Genomic DNA, 20759 nt, shown 5'->3' with positions numbered 1-20759 from the left:
ATATAGTTAGAAGTGATTATGGGAGTTTAGTGAAGGCATATCCTGCATATGCCTTTGAACTCTTGGGAGTTTACAGTGTTGGACTACAACTCCCATCATCCCCTAACCATTGGTCCTTCTGGCTTGGGGTGATGGGAGTTATAGTCCAACATCTGGGGACCAGAAGCTGAGGAAGGCTGCGCTAATCACTGCACAAATTACGAAGTCTCTACTAGAGACTGAAGTGAGACACGCATGGAAAATAGCTTTCGTCCCTGTACTGTACATTACTTTCCATATTCCCAATTGCTTCAAGACCTGAAAAAGCAACATACCTGCTTATCTTCCAACAGAGTCCCAGCAATGAAAGTAGTCCCAGAGAAATATGTTATGTCAGTGAATTGGCTTACAATGAATGTTTTCCCCAAAAGGAATGTGCAAGTGGGGGAAAAGGCTAGACATGGGTAAATATTGAATGAGTGGGAAAGGGGAACAGAGAAAGCAGGGTTTGGTCCTAGGCTGCCTGTATAAAATGTAGCAGAGAATACAGAATGACAAAAAGGAAATAAATAAAAGATAAATGCCAAGAGGCAAAGGCAGCCATGTCCTACACATAGCACCAGTTACAGATAGGTAGCCGTGTTGGTCTGCCATAGTCAAAACAAATCAAATTCCTTCCAGTAGCACCTTAAAGACCAACTAAGTCAGTTCTTGGTATGAGCTTTCGTGTGCATGCACACTTCTTCAGATACCAATTCAATTCTTATCTGAAGAAGTGTGCATGCACACGAAAGCTCATACCAAGAACTGACTTAGTTGGTCTTTAAGGTGCTACTGGAAGGAATTTGTTTTGTTTTGACTACACATAGCAGCACAATATAATGAAAACAGGCCCCCGCTTTCTTCAGCAAGCCTCATAGTTGGGCACAAGAGCTGAAAAATATCCACATCTGTATACTCAATTCTGACTAAACTCAGCCTCCTAGAGCAAAATATACACCAGGAGGCTGAGTTTGGTCAGAATCAAGTATATACTTCCAGGGTTAACACTAAATGCATTCCTTCTGGTAAACGAGCCACCATAGCTGCTAGAGGGCTGTGAAAACTGGTGTCCTGGGCTTTTGGCTTACCTACCCATGTATTCTCTGAAACCAAGAGAGCACATTGTTTGCTGGATGTGAAAGATATTGGCATTTTTTCCAGCTCTCCTACCCCGCTATCATGTTCTTCATCCACAGATGTTCGAACAATCTGGTATTTTTGTATGCTTGACCCAACCTTTGTTCTGATGTCAATGTTTCGTTTTGTGAGGATCGTGAACAGCCAAATTGACCGTATCTCCTGCCAAGCCCCCTCACATGTAAAAATGGTACTTAAGGGGGCCTTATCTGAGGTGAGATACCTGACCAAAAAGAGCCTTTTAAAAGCTAATCTGCTTTTGCAGCCTTGTCCCCTTCACAACATCAGGATCTTCTATGAAGTGGACCAGTCATGCTGATTTTTGTGAGTAAATCTTAAGTGTAGTGAATAGGGTTTGATTAGATCAGGTCAGTGGTTCGAATCCCCAGGACAGGGTGAGCTCCTGTTGCTCAGTCCCAGCTCCTGCCAACCTGGCAGTTTGAAAGCATGCCAAAAAGTGCAAGTAGATACCACTTGTACCACTCTAGTGGGAAGGTAAATGGCGTTTTCGGTGTTCCGTTGTGCCAGAAGTGGCTTAGTCATGCTGGCCACATGACCCGGAAAATCTGTCTGTGGACGAACGCCAGCTCCCTCAGCCTATAAAACAAGATGAGCGCCGCAATCCCAGAGTCATTGTCAGGGGTCCTTTACTTCAGTCTGAGCCACAGTACTCTATTTTTTTGGTATTCTGTTTTAACCTACCTGCTTTCCCCTCTCTTTATTCCTAATAGTTTCTTAATTTGGCTGCTTAAACATCATTTGCCAGCCTCAGGGTATTATAATCTCCATGTGCGTAGACCCTTGGTATTTAGTCTACTGGGAGTTTAGTAAGTGCCCAGCGCACTCTTCTCTGGTGTGTATGTTTGAGAGAGAATGGGCTGATGCTACATTCTGAGTAAATCACAAAGCTGTGGGTTGAACAGAGTAGTGCTGGGGCACTGGCTCAGAACTCTTTTAAAAGCAGTTGTTTTTGTGTACCCTAGGTTCCCTCCCATCAGGGACTGGAATGGTGGTGACAGCAAATACTGAAGAGTAAGATCCACTGGTAAACTTGCAGGGTTAGTGTGTTGCAGCTGGGCAACCAAGGGGGTCAAGGAAAGCTATCTTGGGCCACAGACCCGCTTTGTCACAGGGATAAAATGAGATAAGCTCACACTAGTAAACAAAAATGGCTATGACACATATTAGGGTGATCCAATTGGACTTTTATTACATTTCATACACCAACCAACAATGGGTTCCACAGCAGCCTAGAACTGGATAACCTGGCCCTGTAAGGGGAAATAGAAAAACCAGACTGAGTATACAGCCAACAGCACCCGAAAGCATTTTTAATTTTGCAGGTTCCCCACCACCACCCCATTTGCAAAAGAGGCTTATCACTTGCTATCAGCTGACCAGGACCACTCCCAAAGACTAAAGATAAACCTAGAAAATGATTTTAAACGTGTATGATTGTGGGTCCCATATAAGGCACCCTTAAAAGTAGTTTTTCATACTATTTGAATCCACTGCACTCCTACAAAAAGCCCTAAAACAAGATAGGTGCATGAGAAAAGTGTACATATCCTGATTTGTTTTCACTTATTTATTCCTCCAACTCTTTTCTGTCATCACACTATATCAAACCCACTTTTACAATAAATCTAATGGTCCAAAGGACAGCTATTATCTCTCACTGTCACAACAAACACCCACAATTAGCAAGACAGGCAGCATCACTTTGGACACTAAAGGATGGGGCCAGCATTGCACAGAACATGACTTAGCAAAGGATTGTACCTTTCTCTTCTTGTCTCCCCCCAACTCGAAGTGCTTGCACCTCTTAATGGCCAGCATCCTCTTTGACCTGCAATTGGGCTCCACACATTCCAGTCTCAGCACAATCTTCTTTGTGGTCTTTGCCTGAAACAGAAAAGAAAGTCTATTCAGGCCCTGACAAAGGCCTATCTCAACATTTGTCCCCTACCTTCCCTACACCTACTTACAAGGCAAGGCAGAAAGGGAAGCAGAAAAGTGAAAAGGTGAGGCAATCAGTCAGATTAGTATTCCGTGAAAATGAAAAGTGACCAAAATTAAGCTGAGATCCTAAAAAGGAAGATCCAGTCCCAGAAGTCCTGATTTTTCATTCATTCATTCATTCATTCATATTAATTCCTGAAATAAACCCGCAACAGGATTTCTCCAGTTCCACACTAGCATACTCAGCTTCAAGTTGCACCATACAAGTTCCCATAGCCTTCCAGTTAGGCTCACCTTTTTGCGGAAGATGGGCTTTGTTTGGCCGCCATAGCCACTCTGCTTGCGATCATATCGCCGCTTTCCTAATGGGAAGAAATTAAATCCTTCAGATAACAGTGAAGTCTACTTGAAACTCAACCCCCCTAAACACTACAAGACACAGGAACAACCAACTTCACCATGAGGCAGGTTGGCTATCTGTATTCCTACAACATGCAACTGTTTCCTCCTGCCACACATTCTCGGAACAGCTTACCTTGCCTATTTTTCTCCCCTATGGTTCCGAGGTTTCACAAGCCAGGTGTTGTTTACCTACTTTACTATCACAGTGTTGTGTGATGAGGTATACGCAGGGAGAATCTTTATTTTTAAATGTTAAGGGAACCTCTGTATTTATTCCCTTATCCCCCCCCCCGCCTCCACATTTTGTATGGGTTGTGCACACAACGGCCAACACTGCAAAGTAAAAGCAAAATCCACTTAATGAAGCACAACACTTCATGTATTCACATGAGCTGATTCTGTATTTCCCACATGGCACAATGCTCTGTACTCCTCCTGCATTTTCTTAAATTAATGAAAGATATGCTCAAATAACGTTTTACAGATGGCAATCCCAAGTTTCAAAAAAATGCACCATTTCTACAATATTGCAGGCATGCTCTTTGTGATTCCAAGAAATTGGGAGTAAAATGTACACTTCTGCAACTTACCCTGAGCATACAAAGACTCCTTGCCCTTCTTGTACTGGGTTACTTTGTGGGGCTGGTGCTTCCCACACTTTTTGCAGTAAGTCCTGCGGGTTTTGGGGACGTTCACCTGGCAAAGAAGAGCAAGTTAAGTTTTACAGCAGTAAGTGTGTCTCCTTAGCTTTGCATGCAGCCATGTGATTATATCCTGCTAACTAGATAATTAGCATACCATGTGGTCAGGCAGAGTAAGATGCCCCTTAATAGGAAAACCCACCTAGCGAAAATGCATACAAGGGGCCAATGGAACACAGCTCACAGCAGTGTTCTTTTCAAGTGTAAATTGTGAAATAAATAAAAAACAGGACTTGAGCACAACAGCATTCTCACATCCCACAGCAACTGCTCTTCTGAGGTACACATGGCAATCGACAGGTTTACACGACGGAATTACAAATAATCAAATCCCCGCCAGCAGAAAATCAGCACGAGAAGGCTGGGTTGGAAACCTTTCCACAGACAAGCTAGTTTTCTATACGCAGGAATGTAAATGCCATTATATGCACCGTGCCCTCCGCCAACACCCCCGCAACCTGAACCACAGCGCAGCCTACAATAGCCTAAGAGCGACCTGCACTACCGTCAGGCCCTCGCTCCTTGGACAGGCACAATCAGGGTCTACCCTTCCCCTCCATGCCCATTCTGGCCTTGCCAACCTCGGGCCTTTTCCACCTCCCTTCTCTCCACAACCCAGCGATTCCCCAACCAAATCCCCCCAGCCCTGTCGGCCGTCTGTCGCCGCTTCTCTGAGACCCACGCCCGAACCGCTGCCCTTAGCCCCCGAAGCGGATGGCTTTGGATCCAAGCATCTCACCATCTTGCCAGCGTCAACGTCGCCTCCACAGAGAAAGAACGAACTTCTTCCCGGAAGCGGAAGTCAAAGATACGCGAGAGCAGAAAAAGAAAGGGAAGCCGGAAGGCTAGAGCGCCACTCGCAGGCTCATCATAGAGTCGTCGAGGAGGAAGAACGAGCGAGCCGTGTCCGCCACCTTCAGGAAGGAGAGGAAATTGCGGGCACATGTGCTTGCATGGCTTGTTCCCGTTGCACACTTACCTGAGAGTAACGAAGCCCCATTGTACTCGGCGGGACTTACCTTAACATGGGTTAAGGTCGGGATGCATTAGTTGGTATAAGAAGGAGATTTTTTCCAAGTGCAGCTTTTCCCAATTGGGACGTTGCGGCGACTGCGACAGATAAGGAGCAGCTGACATAACATTTCCTTTTTACGCAGCTCATAGAAAGGTACAGATGTCTGGCAGTGATACTGAAATCATAGCCATCGTAGCCATCTTCATAAAATAGTAATAATAATAGTAAATGTTACAAGTAGAAAAAGTCACAAAAAAGGTTGTGTAGTGTGTTTTATTTAACCATTTTATCAGGAAGAGTTGCTCACATAATGGATTACTTGGAAAGAGGAAGCTTTTGTGGCTGTGCAAACTCCGGAGATTCTCCCTATGTTCAACGGGCCTCACACTGGCGAGGGCTGCCTCTGGCCCTGACCTTCCCCATACACACGCACCCAGTACTTTATTTAGCTTTCCACTGACAAACACACTCCTCTCCGACTTGGCCAAATGGCAGTTTTTGCAAATACTGGGGGGGGGGGGGGAAGTTTCCTGACCTGGAGTTAACCTCAGCTCTGAGTTGCAGGCTGGGGTTAAAAGAGAGGCATTGGTGCACATTAGGGTAACCCAAATGTTATGAAAGGCAGCGGTGATCTTCAGGCTTTTGAGTTGCCAAAACTCTTAGGCAGACAAATTGGTAAGCAAAACAGAAAGGGAGGCGGAAGAGGGAAATGGTTAATGTGGGCCATGGACAAAGAATGGGCATCGCTGTACATGTCACATCACCACCATAGATTTAAAACAATGTTACACTCAGTGCTTTTTTCCTGGGGGTACGCAGGGGTACACATACCCCTAAACATTTTTTGAATCTAAGTTTGGCCTCTTTGAGGGGCAGTATTTCAATGTGAATAGGAAAATGAGAGTAAACCCTAAACATTTTTTTAGGAAAAAAGCACTGGTTATACTACTTTACCAGCTGCCACTTCTACCAAATAATCCTGGGACTTGTAGTTTACCTCCACAGAGAGCTACAGTTCCCAGCATTCATGGCAAGCTACAGTTCCCAGGATTCTTTGGGGGAAGCCATGACTGTGAACGAGATATAAGTGTGCTCTAAGTGTACAGCATGGTGTCATTGTGACCACAGTCTTCCTGTGCCTGGCATCACTCTTCATATTTTATGAAGCTCGCAAAACCAGCTCTAAAGTTAAGCCCCAGTTCAAATTGCACCCTGCTCAAGCCTTATTTGCTTGTAATGGCCGGATCCATCTTGGATATGACCCCTCTTCAGCTTGTTCTTTCTTACACAGTACAGGCAACATCTTCCTTTGCCTCTTTTGCAGTTTGCTGTGCAATAATTACGTATTCCAACCCCCTCCCCCACGCTCCAGAATTGGGCCAACTGGATTGGCGTGAAAGCTTTTGAGTTTCGCAGGATGTTTCCACAGGCTGACCCTACTTGATGAAGAATTCTGGAAAACAGAAAACAGAAATCTGAAATTAGCCCAATAAAAGATAGTTAACCGATTCTGCATCTTCCTTTCATTGTCTTCCCCTCTGCTTCTATGGCTGTGTACCCACTATAATTTTATATTACATTCGCAGCACATTCCTTCCCTCAAATAATTCTGTTCATAGTAGTTTACCCCTCACTAAGTTATAATTCCCATCAGCCGTTAACAAAATAGTGTCCAGAATTCTTTGAAAGAAATACAGTGCTACCTCGGGTTAAGTACTTAATTCATTCTGCAGGTCCGTTCTTAACCTGAAACTGTTCTTAACCTGAAGCACCACTTTAGCTAATGAGGCCTCCTGCTGCTGCTGCCCCGCCGGAGCACGATTTCTGGTCTCATCCTGAAGCAAAGTTCTTAACCCGAGGTAATATTTCTGGGTTAGCGGAGTCTGTAACCTGAAGCGTATGTAACCCAAGGTACCACTGTAATGTACTTCAAGGTCTGGTATGCATGGAACCATCTGCTTGCACTTAGTCCTGAAGCCAATTCAGTTTCTCCTTCCCTCTCCTTCCCTCTCTGCAGACAGACCTATTGCCTCTTACCAGGCAAGGCCTGGCCCCCCTACTGAGCTAGGACTTCCTTTTCTTGCAGCAAGACTGAAAGCTCCTCCAGGGGTTTTATTGAGCTCATTTGCTTGCACAGAGCTTTCACGGTGGTTAGACTATGTCTGTTGCTTATTGAGCACTTGTTCTTATTTGTTTATGGGGTAGCTATACAACAACAAGCATTCACCCATGTTTTCCTGCAGGGTGTTTACACATCTTCCCATTAACAATTCGTTCATCTCACACTTTTCAATACATTTCTCAGTCACTTTCCTAGCAGCAAAAAAACAAACAAACACTTGTGGCATTGTTTTTCTTAAAAAGCAGATTTGTTGCGCTAGGGTGACAGAGCGATTTAATCCATTTTCATTGTGCAAGCGTGAACCTATGGTGTGTGCTTGAAACCCACCCACAAATTAGTGACCGCCTGGGCTGGAGGCTCAGTAAATGCCCATCTGGGGGCATACTCTGGGATCAGTATTCCCATATAAACAAGTCATTTGCAGCAGCCACACAACATTGTTCACATCAAAATGCCAGCCCATTTTAAGCCCCCCCCCCCATTTAATCAAGATTAACTCTTTTCAGGGGAAAGAGGATAATAGGAAAGGGGGGGGGCACCTGTTGCCAATGACCTGTTCGCAAATTAACCTCCTTATGTCTGGAGACACCCTGAGGGTGGCATCATGGTTGAAAGGAAATAAAGACAGTTTGGTCAGAAACTAAGAAAAGGGGAACTGAAAGGGTGGGGTTAGCTCCAGATGACAGTCTTCCCTGCAGTGCAACACAGCTCTTTGACTGAGTCTCCTGCTGCTGCCATTCCTTTTACCAGCCGTTCGAAGATTTTAAAACCATCCACCTATGTGCTGGCTGTTCCAGAGTCCAGAGGCGTCTCAGGGAAGCTGCTGCTTTTGAGAGGAGCCCTTTGCAGCACCGTGTGTGGAACAGCAAGGACAAGAGTCAATCAGTGAGTCTTTAATCCTTTGCGCTAGCCCAGAATCAACAGTGCTTTTGAAAAAGAGAGAGGGAGAGAGAGAGGAGAGCAAACTAAGAAGTGGGGAGGGCGAAATGAAAGCAATGAAGGCAGGTAGATTCGTAGCCTCATTCAGGAATCAAGTGGAAAATTTCAGAGTGATGATCTTGGGCCTGAGAACACCAACAGGAATAAGAGCAACAGCAGATTTGATGAGTGTAGTGCAACTAAATTGTGGGCCACACAGACACTCTAGTTTTCTGTTCTCAGGTGTATTTCCCAGCCCACGCACCTCTGGCTGCTGGTATTCAAATCTTGGACGCCATGTCTTCTTAACTGTGTACCTTGCAGATATACATGTGCGTACACAGAAATGTAGGAAGCTGCCTTACACCGTCAGACTAATGGTCCATTTAACTCAGTATTATCCACACTGAGGTGCCAGAGATCAAATCTAGGACCTTCATGTGCAGCATGTGCACGACTGCTAAAGTGCAGCTCCTGATTACGCTGCATTTGTACTCTTCCAAGGAACATGGCACCTGTGGCCATCACAAGCCATCTGTGCGCAGAGACAGTGATGTACTTGCTTTTTGAAGCCATTCACATAGGGAATTAAAAGTATTGTGATGGCTTCTTTTCTTACATGCTATGTTTTAAAACAAAATAAAAAAATTCCTTCCAGTAGCACCTTAAAGACCAACTGAGTTAGTTCTAGGTATGAGCTTTCGTGTGCATGCACACTTCTTCAGATACACTGAAACAGAAGTCACCGGACCTTTCTATATAGTGAGAAGGTGGGGAGGGGTTTCAGTGTATCTGAAGAAGTGTGCATGCACACGAAAGCTCATACCTAGAACTAACTCAGTTGGTCTTTAAGGTGCTACTGGAAGGAATTTTTTTATTTTGTTTTGACCATGGCAGACCAACACGGCTACCTATCTGTAACTGATGCTATGTTTTCTCTTACTTTTTGTATAAAGGAAGAGTAAGTAAATAAATATGGAACATTTGTGATTATGGACAAAATTAGAGCCATGGTAGATAGCAGAGCAGGCGACGCGGGTGGCGCTGTGGGTTACACCACAGAGCCTAGGGCTTGCCGATCAGAAGGTCGGCGGTTTGAATCCCCGCAATAGGGTGAGCTCCCGTTGCTCGGTCCCAGCTCTTGCCCACCTAGCAGTTCGGAAGCACGTCAGAGTGCAAATAGATAGTACAGTGGTACCTCGGGTTACATACGCTTCAGGTTACATACGCTTCAGGTTACAGACTCCCCTAACCCAGAAATAGTGCTTCAGGTTAAGAACTTTGCTTCAGGATGAGAACAGAAATCGTGCTCCGGCGGTGTGGCGGCAGTGGGAGGCCCCATTAGCTAAAGTGGTGCTTCAGGTTAAGAACAGTTTCAGGTTAAGTACGGACCTCTGGAACGAATTAAGTACATAACCCGAGGTACCACTGTAAATAGGTATCACTCCGGCGGGAAGGTAAATGGTGTTTCCGTGCGCTGCTCTGGTTCGCCAGAAGCGGCTTAGTCATGCTGGCCACATGACCCGGAAGCTGTACACCGGCTCCTTTGGCCTAAAGAGCGAGATGAGCGCCGCAACCCCAGAGTCATCCGCGACTGGACCTAATGGTCAGGGGTCCCTTTACCTGTAGATAGCAGAGCCAGGAATTTATAGTCAATTAATAAATTCATTGGCAACTGGTTCCCCCCTCCTTCTGTATTGGAACTGTTTGTTTGTTTGCTTGTTTGTTAGGCTTATGTATTACCCGTCATCATAAGATCTCGGGGCAATTCACAAGATAAAAATACAAGTAAAATAAATAGTTAAAACAAAAGCAGCAAAACTATAACTCCCCCCCCCCCACAAATATATAAAACATTATAATACTTAGCATTCAACCCGTGTTTTCCAGTGTTCAAAGTAGTACAGATGCATTATCTAATTGTAATCCCATATGGATTGCAATTGCAGATGAGAGTGGCAGGAGGAGGTGTAGCTCAAAAGTCTGTGTTAGCTTTTTTGAACATTGCTTGGCTCTATCTAATTAATGCCTTCATTTTCTGACGCTCTGGAAGTTGTGCTAGGGAGCAACCTACTTCTAATACAAAAAGCAAAGGTTGGCCCAGAAGAGAAAAAAATCCAAAAAGTAATACTTTTATTAGGTTGAACAAAATGCTACAAAATAGTGTGCAAGTTTTTGAGTCCTCCATAACTCATCATCAGGCTTTGTGGTAAACAAAACAAGATTGGGGGAAGAGGAAGGGGAAAAATTGGCTGATGCTGGATGAAATCTGAATTTAGTCACAGTCTTAATGTGGGAGGAGAAGGTACCACACATTCCAACGAAGACCTATTTCAAATGTAGAAAACCTTTGGCCCATCCAATGTTAATGAACTACAACTTCCATCAACCTCTGCAAGCATGGCTAATGACCAGGCATCATGGGATTTGTAGTTTAGCAAACATCCAGAGCACCAAATTTTCCCTACACTTGTTATATTTTGCTATTTTGTAGGTTTCAGTGGGACCGTTTCCCAAGACAGACATACAATGGTTCATCATCCTTGTGAAAATATAAAATCAAGCTGTTACACCCAGATCTCCATCCTTAGGTGAAACACAAAGGTTCCTTCAATGGGGAAAACAAACAAGAATACAGAGCAGCTATGCTGTTTTTAGATTAGCAAAGTTGGGAAGCTGAAACATATTTAAACTGTGCAGTTCTTTTTTTCTGATGGGGCCTCATCTTATCTGAAAGCCCCACAATCTGTACAGATGAGAAGGCTTATTAAGACGTTAAATGCATAAGATAGATACTGCCTCTACTTCCAAGCAGCTGGTGTCCTCTGTTGCATGGAATTGGATCCATCTCCAACTGCACATGGAAGTAGCTCCCATGGCAACTTTGGCCAGGCATATTTTTAGGAGCACCAGAACATGACGGAACTTTTCATAATCTTACAGAGAATGTCAGAACCCAAAGTCAGCTCTCAGCATCGATTGCACACATGGCAAAAGAGATAATGGACGTCAATAACACCTATTATTTTGAATATCAAAATTCTGCATCATGGAAAAATTGAACCCTGTGGCATATATTGGGGGAGAGGGTCCGTTTTGGATGCAAAAGACACCCCTGTTCAGCCCTTGGCATCTTCCGTTAAAAGAGACCCTGTCAAGCTGCTGCCCGTCAAAGCTGACAAGGAATGACTATAGCTTAATAGCAGAACATCTGTCTTGCTGGCAGACTCTCAAATGTTCATGGCATCTTCATTTAGGGCTGGGAGAGAACCATGTTTGAAATCCTGGAGGGCTGCTGACAGTCAGTATAACTATGGTTACTAGATTTTTTTCAATGAATCCAGGGACACTTTTTTATTTTTTAAAGCTGAGTAGCAACAGGGAGTCAGTAGTGGGGATGGTAAGGCAAAAGACCCTGGGCCCAAGCACACATGCATGTTGTATAAAGGTGCAAAGCCCTTCTTTCTCACCCTGTGAAACATAAACGCACAGAGTTTTTAAAAAACTGGGCAATGGCTGCCCGCCCGCGGTTCCCGAGCCTCCCCCAATCTGTCAGAACAAAGGGGGCAGGGGGCAGGAGATCAGGGGAGTCTTGGGAGTCATGGGCGGGCGGGCGGCCCTTGCCCAGTTTTAAAAAAAACATTGCATTTATGTTTCACAGGGTGCGAAAGAAGAGCTTTGCACCTTGCCTGGCAGAGAAACCATGCGCCTTGCACCTCTCCTGGGTAGCGGCTGCCTGCCCACAACTCCCGAGCCTCCCTCATCAATCAAAACAAAGGTGGAAGGGAGCAGGAGATCTGTACTGCCGGACATCCCCGGTTCTCCTTTGGCAGTGGTGGTGGCAGCGGCAGTCAGCAGCCCACAGCCAGCCAGAGCCAACTGCGCTACCAGGCTGGCTCAGGGCTGCTGAGGCGGCCGCTGCCACATTTCCCGGGGACAGATTTGCAAACCTGGGGACATTCTGGGGACAGATTTGCAAATCTGGGGACTGTCCCTGGGAACCGGGGACGTCTGGTAACCCTAGTATAGACAATACTGAGCTAGGTGGACCAATGGCGTGTCTTGGTATAAGGCCACTTCCTAAGTTCCTTTGTTTACATGGCACTGAAATGATCCCAAAAAGGCACCCAGCAACCTTGTAGGGAGAACATTCCACAGTCAGGGGGCTACCACTGAAAAAGCCCTTTCCCTAGTATCTCACTTGGCTGGGGCAACCAGAGAAGGACTTGTGAAGATGGTCTGGGTTTGTGCATCTTGAATATATTTTGTGCACCCTGAATGTATTTTGATTTAATAAGAAAGAGAATTAGCTAGCTTTGGGTCATTAACAGTGCAATATAAGCATGTTTACAGGGACGCGGGTAGCGCTGTGGTCTAAACCACAGAGCCTAGGACTTGCTGATCAGAAGGTCGGCGGTTCGAATCCCCACAATGGGATGAGCTCCCGTTGCTCGGTCCCTGCTCCCGCCAACCTAGCAGTTCGAAAGCACATCAAAGTGCAAGTAGATCAATAGCTTCCGCTCCGGCAGGAAGGTAAACGGCATTTCCGTGCACTGCTCTGGTTCGCCAAAAGTGGCTTAGTCATGCTGGCCACATGACCCGGAAGCTGTACGCCGGCTTCCTCGGCCAATAATGCAAGATGAACACCACAACCCCAGAGTCGGTCACGACTGGTCCTAATGGTCAGGGGTCCCTTTACCTTGACCTTATAAGCATGTTTACACAGAAGTCTGTTAATCAGGGCTTCCTTCCTAGTCTGTATTATGATGTGGATTGCAGCTGTCCCTTTTTCTTGATTAGCGGAAGTCCAGCGAATCCACCGTGGAAGGGGAGGAGGAGGAGGAGAAGGCGACGTGAGCCATGTCGAATGTTATTCTGGAGGGCATCTTTCTAAAACGCTCCCAGCAGAAGAAGAAGACATCCCCTCTCAACTTCAAGAAACGGCTCTTCCTGCTGACTGAGAGCAAGCTCTCCTACTATGAGTACGACTTTGAGCGCGGGGTGAGTCACAGAGAAGAGGCAGCTGGCTGTGATATAAGTGAGGTAGCTAGGTGCAAAAGAGTATATGGGCTTTTGCACCTTTAATAGTTGCATTAAAGAGGGACTTCCAGCAGGTAGTTGTCACTAAAGATGCAGCAACGCCGTCCTCTTTTGAACCTAGCCACCCTAAAGCTCCTGATTGTAGATGCCATGAAAGGGCATCAAGTGTTTAGTTATTTAATTTATTGTTACTGTATTTTTACTGACAGAGACAGGGAAATGTATCTGCAGGATTTTCTGTCTCAGGTGCCCAAGGGACCAGCCTTGGGTAATGTGCATCGGTTAGGCTGAGGGATGGTGAATGGCCCATGATCACCTAGTGAACTTTGTGGCTGAGTGGGGGTTTGAAGCTGGATTTCTAATGTCCCAGTCTAACATGCTCAACCAGGTATGGGGTATGTTGTTTGACTCTGATTTCTCTCAGCCCCAGATAATGGTCAGGGATGGTAAGAATTCAAGAACAAAGTGGTAGGGTGCCCACACTAACTCTCTGAAGGCACACAAAACACCTTGATCTTGCAAAGGAGATCTACACGAGGAAGGCGGTTTTTGTCTGTGCAGGAAACACAGCTGCGGGTTTACATTGCGATCTAAGGCCCGTTGAACTGGCTAAGTGCTGTCACATATGCACGGTTACATGCAAAGTGCTCTTAAACCATTTTGACAGCCCTGGGAACCTTAGCTTGTTAAGGATGCCCGGGATTGTAGCTTGATTGGGGGGGAGGGTAAGGTCTCTTAACAACCCTCAGTGTATTTAACAAACTACAGTCCCCAGGATCCTTTGGGGGAAGCCATGTCTTGTTAAAGTGGCATAATAGTGCTTTAATGTATGTGGGTGTGATTCTTTTGATGGATACAGAAGGACTCATGTTTTGATCCTAGGGCCTCAGCTACATTAGTAAAAAAGCATTTTAAATGCATTATAACACTGTGACACCACATGGTGCTGTGGAGTTCAATCCTCAGCAATGTGATTTCTTCTTCTTCTTATTTTAATGTATTTTTATTAAATATTTTCTTGATTTACAGAAGTATATGTAATGTGTCTCTCTCGTATTTTTTCCGCGTAACATTTTTACAAATCAGTTTCATTTGTTGAGACATTAGGAAGAAAAGGGAGAGAGGGGTGCAGGGGGGGGGAAGATGGGTGGGGTCGGGTGGCAATGTTTCTATTATACTTAATGTATGTAGGGTTTAGGACGCGGGTGGCGCTGTAGGTTAAACCACAGAGCCTAGGACTTGCCGATCAGAAGGTCGGCAGTTCGAATCCCCGTGACGAGGTGAGCTCCCGTTGCTCGGTCCCTGATCCTGCTAACCTAGCAGTTCAAAAGCACGTCAAAAGTGCAAGTAGATAAATAGGTACCGCTCTGGCAGGAAGGTAAATGGCGTTTCCGTGCGCTGCTCTGGTTCGCCAGAAGCGGCTTAGTCATGCTGGCCACATGACCCGGAAACTGTACGCTGGCTCCCTCGGCCAATAAAGCGAGATGAGCCCCGCAACCCCAGAGTTGGCCACGACTGGACTTAATGGTCAGGGGTCGCTTTACCTTTACCTTTATGTAGGGTTTGGTGTCAGTGTTGCTTGTGCAGGTTCTCTGCTGTTTACTTGTGTTCCTTTGGTGGTGAGAGAGGTTGGGGTTGGCCTAGGGAGTGGTTGTTTGTTTGTTATTGGCTGTGGTGATCTTTGTTTCCGTGGGGTGGGTGGGTGTTTTGGATCAGGTTAGCCATATTGATTTGTATGCTGTTGGTGGATTATTGTCATTGTCTTGTTGGGCTGCGTATGTGCTGAAGGGGAGCCATACCAGGGGAAAGGCGTCTTCTTCTATTTGTCACCGTGTCAGTTTCAGTTTATTGGTTAATTTCTCTAGTAAGGCTGTTTCCCACAGTGTTTGGTACCATTGGTCCATGCTTACTCCTGACAGGTCTCTCCAGTGTCTGGTTATGGTGTTTCTGGCTGCTGAAAGTAGGTGGGTTATGAGTTCTTTGTGGTGTAAATGGGCATTATTGTCTTGGAAGATGTTTGTTGTTGTTTAGTCGTTTAGTCGTGTCCGACTCTTCGTGACCCCATGGACCAGAGCACGCCAGGCACTTCTGTCTTCCACTGCCTCCCGCAGTTTGGTCAGACTCATGTTTGTAGCTTCGAGAACACCGTCCAACCATCTCGTCCTCTGTCGTCCCCTTCTCTTTGTGCCCTCCATCTTTCCCAACATCGGGGTCTTTTCCAGGGATTCTTCTCTTCTCATGAGGTGGCCAAAGTATTGGAGCCTCAGCTTCACGATCTGTCCTTCCAGTGAGCACTCAGGGCTGATTTCCTGAAGAATGGATACGTTTGATCTTCTTGCAGTCCATGGGACTCTCAAGAGTCTCCTCCAGCACCATAATTCAAAAGCATCAATTCTTCGGCGATCAGCCTTCTTTATGGTCCAGCTCTCACTTCCATACATCACTACTGGGAAAACCATGGCTTTAACTATACGGACCTTTGTTGGCAAGGTGATGTCTCTGCTTTTTAAGATACTGTCTAGGTTTGCCATCACTTTTCTTCCAAGGAGCAGGCGTCTCTTAATTTCGTGACTGCTGTCACCATCTGCAGTGATCATGGAGCCTAAGAAAGTAAAATCTCTCACTGCCTCCATTTCTTCCCCTTCTATTTGCCAGGAGGTGATGGGACCAGTGGCCATGATCTTCGTTTTTTTGATGTTGAGCTTCAGACCATATTTTGCGCTCTCCTCTTTCACCCTCATTAAAAGGTTCTTTAATTCCTCCTCACTTTCTGCCATCAAGGTTGTGTCATCTGCATATCTGAGGTTGTTGATATTTCTTCCAGCAATCTTAATTCCAGTTTGGGATTCATCCAGCCCAGCCTTTCGCATGATGAATTCTGCATATAAGTTAAATAAGCAGGGAGACAATATGCAGCCTTGCCGTACTCCTTTCCCAGTTTTGAACCAATCAGTTGTTCCATATCCAGTTCTAAATGTAGCTTCTTGTCCCACATAGAGATTTCTCAGGAGACAGATGAGGTGATCAGGAAGATGTTTAGTAGGGCCAATTCTGGGGTGATTTCTAATACTTGCTTAGCTATTTTACATATTTCTCATATGGCTGTTGTCCAGAATAGTTGGATTTTGAGGCATTCCCACCACATGTGGAGGTATGTGCCTGTGGAGGTGCACCCTCTCCAGCATTTTGGTGAGGTTCCTGGGCATATTAGCGCTAGTTTTCTTGGTGTTAGGTACCACCTGTAGGTGATTTCTCATTATGAGCTTTACAATGCGTTTTCCTGAAACTTTTTTTGATGTGTCTAGATCCAGCCTTAGCCACTAGCTGTGCAAGTAGTGCTGGCTCAAAGCTGGACTGTCTTAAAGCATTCCTGTTTTCTCCTTTGCAGCGCCGAGGAAGTAAGAAAGGCTCCGTGGACATTGAGAAGATCACCTGCGTGGAGACTGTGGCTCCAGAGAACAATCCTCCACCAGAACGGCGAATCCCGGTAATGAAGCACTAATGCGCCTTCATTCCAGACAGGATGTTCTTGCTCTCAGCAGCCACAAGATTTACCTGCTAAGCATATGCATGCATGCCGTTTGTGGGGGGGGGGGATGCCACACGGTTTTTCAGTGCTCCACAGTTACATCAAATTGCCATCCAGGGAGAGTGCCCTAAACCAGCTGTGACATGTCTCCTTGTGGTCAGTGGAGGGTCCATATCCATACCCACAAGGGAGGCCACAGAATAGTGGACCAACACAGATACCTGCATTTTGGGATTCCCCTTGAAGGAGTATTTCATGGGTCTTGGGGCTGTCAGGGCGAAGTCCTGGAGTTCCAAATGTATCACTGGTACTAGCTGCTTGTGAGGTTCAGTGTAGGAGCACAGCTGAGTGAGCAGAGCATCTGCTTTGCATGCAGAAGGTCCCAGGTTTGATCCCTGGAGTCTCCAGGTAGGACTGGGAAAAATGCTTCTCATGGCCCTTCAGTGCTAGACCTGCATGGGGAACCTCAGGTATAGGGGCCAACTGGAACTCCCCCATCTCCCCTGCTTCCCTCCCTGGTCCTGGATGGAATGCATCCTTTGACTTTGACAATTCCTCTTGATTGTGTGAATGGAGGGCAGAGAATGGAAGGTGTGTGGAGAAGCTAGCTTACTTTACAAAGGTAATATATATATTTGTTGCTTTGCCCCCTGTTATAAGAAAAAAATACCTGCTCCTTTTCCTTTATGGGGTATTCCAGAGCCCTTATAGAGTCCTTAAGTGGGTTCCCTATTGGTAGGAAAAATAACAGAGTCCAGCCAGAGTATATTGAGAAGCAAAGCAGCTAGTAAACCTGATCTTTATTCAAGGAACTGTTGCAACAGGGTCCCCACTCACCACACGCAGACCACCTCCCTAAAACATCAGGTGTACATCACAGAAGGAGGTAGTCTACAGCAGCTGAGGCGGTCTACAGCAGAAATCCTGCTTGCTAGGATACCTGATAATGGTCACTGACTGCATTACCTGGGCAGCCTGGCCATTCTTTTGTGATGGTTGATACTTTAGTTCCTGAATCCAGGTCACAGGCTCACCCTATTCATACAGAAATGTGCCCTTAAGACAGGATTTGCAAGCAAAAAGACAATGGGAAGGCTTTCCCCATTTGCCTCCCTTGCTGCAGAGTATTTGAGGTCATTGGGAGAGTTAAAATGGCTTTAGGATTGTTCTCCTGTACTATTTAAGACTCATGGTTCATATATTTAGATATGTGTGCATTTATGAATATTTATTTTCTATATTTGAGACCTTAAAATTTAAGCAACGCCCACTTTCACCTGCGCACAGTTTCCTGGACGTGAGTTTTGGTGTGTAGGGGAAACATTTCTAGTGTACTAATCTCCCATCTATTTCACATGCACACAGAGAAAAGGAGAAGATCTAAGCGAGACAGACATCATAGAGAGATTCCCCTACCCTTTCCAGGTGAGCTGTTTTTCCTGTTAGCCACCCCATCATAGACAGTTGGGTCACATGTTCCAGAATCAAGAGAATGTGTCTGTACCTGTCTTGTCTCTTACTTTATTGCCCTTAATGACTCCCAGAATCTGTTGCTTTAGTCCTCCACCATCCTGCCCCATGGTCAAGCCACAGGTACAGCTAAAACATTATCAGGTACATTTATACAAAAAAAAAAAAAAAGTGAAAGAATTTGTTGGCAGGATGGTTTCAGCTCAAAATGCCTTTAAACAGGGCTACTCTGGACTTAAGGGACGCGGGTGGTGCTGTGGGTTAAACCACTGAGCCTAGGACTTGCCAATCAGAAGGTCGGCGGTTCGAATCCCCGCGACGGGGTGAGCTCCCGTTGCTCGGTCCCTGCTCCTGCCAACCTAGTAGTTCGAAAGCACGTCAAAGTGCAAGTAGATAAATAGGTACTGCTCCGGCAGGAAGGTAAACGGCCTTTCCGTGCGCTGCTCTCGTTCGCCAGAAGCGGCTTTGTCATGCTGGCGACATGACCCGGAAACTGTATGCCGGCTCCCTTGGCCAATAAAGTGAAATGAGTGCCGCAACCCCAGAATCGGCCACGACTGGACCTAATGGTCAGGGATCCCTTTACTTTTACCTTACTCTGGACTTAATAGTCTTACAGTGACGGACCTACATTTCTGGGGCCCTGAATGTTGAACTGTTGCAAGGCGCTCCTTCATAACCAGCAGCGAGGTCTGGATAACTGCTGTTATCTTCTTCAATGGGGTTGTTCTACGACAGATCACCACACCTGTACAACGTCTGTTCTACTGATGGTCAAACTTAGGAATGTTGAAATATATACAGTGGTACCTCTAGATAGGAACGGGATCCGTTCCGGAGCCCCGCTCGCATCTAGAGGTAAATGTAACTAGTGACGGCGCATCGCTTTTACCGCTTCTGCGCATGCGCGTGGCGTCATTTTGAGTGCCTGCACATGCGCAGGCAGCGAAACCCAGAAGTAACGCGCTCCGTTACTTCTGGGTTGCCGAGGAGCGCAACTCGAACGTGCTCAACTCGAAGCATATTTTACCCAAGGCATGACTGTACGACAAAAAATGAATCAGGTTGAGTCATGCCGCTCAAATTGGATCTTGTGGACCAAAAAATGTTAAGCAATGTGGATCAAAGTCACTTCTGGGGCCCCTCCAGGATTTGGGTCCTTGAAGCTTAAGCGTCATCATCTTATGCTCCTCTTCCCCTGGCACACACACCATATATTTAAAGAACACAGCCCAAGAGTCCGAGGAACTATAGTTTGCCAAGGGTTTGGGGATCTAGTTCTGTAAGGGGTAAACCACAATCCTTAGGATTATTTTTGTGTGTGGGGGGAGTCAAATGCTTTAAATGTGTGGTGTGCGCATGCAGACTTTCAGACCATTGGTCTTTGTAGTCCAGTACTGTCAGTTTCGGTTTCTCTGTTTCTCATTTACCTGGTTTTAAATCCAATTCTCCATGTTGCCACAGCAATTTGCATTTTTAAAAATTCTTTCGAATATTTTCAGTGAGAATTCCTCCTAAGATACATTTTTGACTGAAATTTTGAGTAAAATACTTTTGTGTGTGTGCTCGCAAAAATGCATTTTTGTATCTTATTTTCATGACAGTGTGGATTTTGTTTGTACTTTCCCCTTATGAATGCTTTTTTTTGTATGCATTGTTTGGTTCGATAACTCCATCAAAAATTTCAGAAGAATGCAACTTTCAAAGGACAATTGTGTTTCAATTATCCTATTGGTTAACCAAGCATGAATCACATCATTTCTCTTTACATTCACATAAAATCATATTTCTTTCTCCCATCCCTTTTTCAATAAGCAGTAAACCAGCCATGGTACATTTAAGAATCCCCTGCCCTTATTGGTCTCTTGGACATCTGCCTGAGACTCCCATCTTGATATGACACTATTGTCTGTGTACAATGTGTTTGTGCTCTCATCTGTGCTGCTCTGACTCTGTCCCACTAGGTGGTGTATGATGAAGGGCCCCTCTACGTCTTCTCTCCAACAGAGGAGTTGAGGAGCCGCTGGATTCACCAGTTGAAAAATGGTAAGTCTCTCTCTCTCTCTAGTAGTTAAAATCTGGATATTTTAAATAGGAACAATATTTTGCTTGAAGGATTCAGGTGGTAAATTAGGTTTGCACACTTGAAATGAATTAAAGCAATCCGTTGCCCTTTTGCAACAAAGCCACTTAAAAGCATACACACACAGCTGACTTTTTGCTGTTAGGAAAGTGATGGCAAAGCACCCTGAAATGTATGAGAAGAATGAATATTAACAAGAAGGCATATAAATGCCCTGTAAGCAAATCAGGATGAATTCCAGATGAATGCTTACTGTTGTATAACTTCCCTGCAGACAAATCAGAATGAGTGGCCTGTAACAGGGTTTCCAGCTGTTTCTGGACTACAATTCCCATCATCCCTGACCACTGGTCCTGCTA

General features: G+C 45.5%; 2 protein-coding genes across 4 annotated transcripts in view; one reads left to right on the top strand and one right to left on the bottom strand.

The window, feature by feature from the left end:
• Window positions 1–2342: 2342 nt before the first annotated feature.
• Window positions 2343–5113, bottom strand: RPL36A (ribosomal protein L36a). The gene is made up of 5 exons (XM_081848385.1): window positions 4963–5113; window positions 4113–4218; window positions 3415–3482; window positions 2941–3063; window positions 2343–2429 (listed from the first exon to the last, which is right to left on the bottom strand). Exons 1-5 carry the CDS (start codon window positions 4963–4965, stop codon window positions 2409–2411), a joined length of 321 nt encoding a protein of 106 aa, XP_081704511.1. The 5' UTR covers window positions 4966–5113; the 3' UTR covers window positions 2343–2408.
• A 37-nt stretch (window positions 5114–5150) lies between these two features.
• The window catches only part of BTK (Bruton tyrosine kinase), a 36997-nt gene continuing 21388 nt past the window's right edge, over window positions 5151–20759 (top strand). Inside the window, exons 1-6 of one of the 3 annotated variants that reach the window (XM_081848373.1) lie at window positions 5151–5391; window positions 8111–8245; window positions 13079–13279; window positions 16707–16805; window positions 18213–18272; window positions 20282–20363. In XM_081848373.1, coding sequence (XP_081704499.1) covers window positions 13139–13279; window positions 16707–16805; window positions 18213–18272; window positions 20282–20363 — 382 coding nt within the window. In that variant the 5' untranslated portion in view covers window positions 5151–5391; window positions 8111–8245; window positions 13079–13138. Of the gene's footprint in view, window positions 5392–8038; window positions 8246–13078; window positions 13280–16706; window positions 16806–18212; window positions 18273–20281; window positions 20364–20759 lie in introns of those variants that run through there. The other 2 variants (XM_081848375.1, XM_081848374.1) reach the window with 2 other exon arrangements.

This window comes from Podarcis erhardii, assembly GCF_964252035.2.
Source record: "Podarcis erhardii genome assembly, chromosome: Z".
Classification (NCBI taxonomy): domain Eukaryota; kingdom Metazoa; phylum Chordata; class Lepidosauria; order Squamata; family Lacertidae; genus Podarcis; species Podarcis erhardii.
Note: the sequence above shows the minus strand (reverse complement) of the source record. Positions and strands in the feature narration are given on the sequence as shown.

What these genes read in the sequence shown, in the direction of transcription:
- RPL36A (XM_081848385.1), bottom strand. An exon ending in GGAGTCTTTGTATGCTCAGG is followed by an intron (nt 3,483 to 4,112) that starts GTAAGTTGCAGA and finishes TCTTCCCATTAG; the next exon opens with GAAAGCGGCGATATGATCGC. An exon ending in AGCCCATCTTCCGCAAAAAG is followed by an intron (nt 3,064 to 3,414) that starts GTGAGCCTAACT and finishes TTTCTGTTTCAG; the next exon opens with GCAAAGACCACAAAGAAGAT.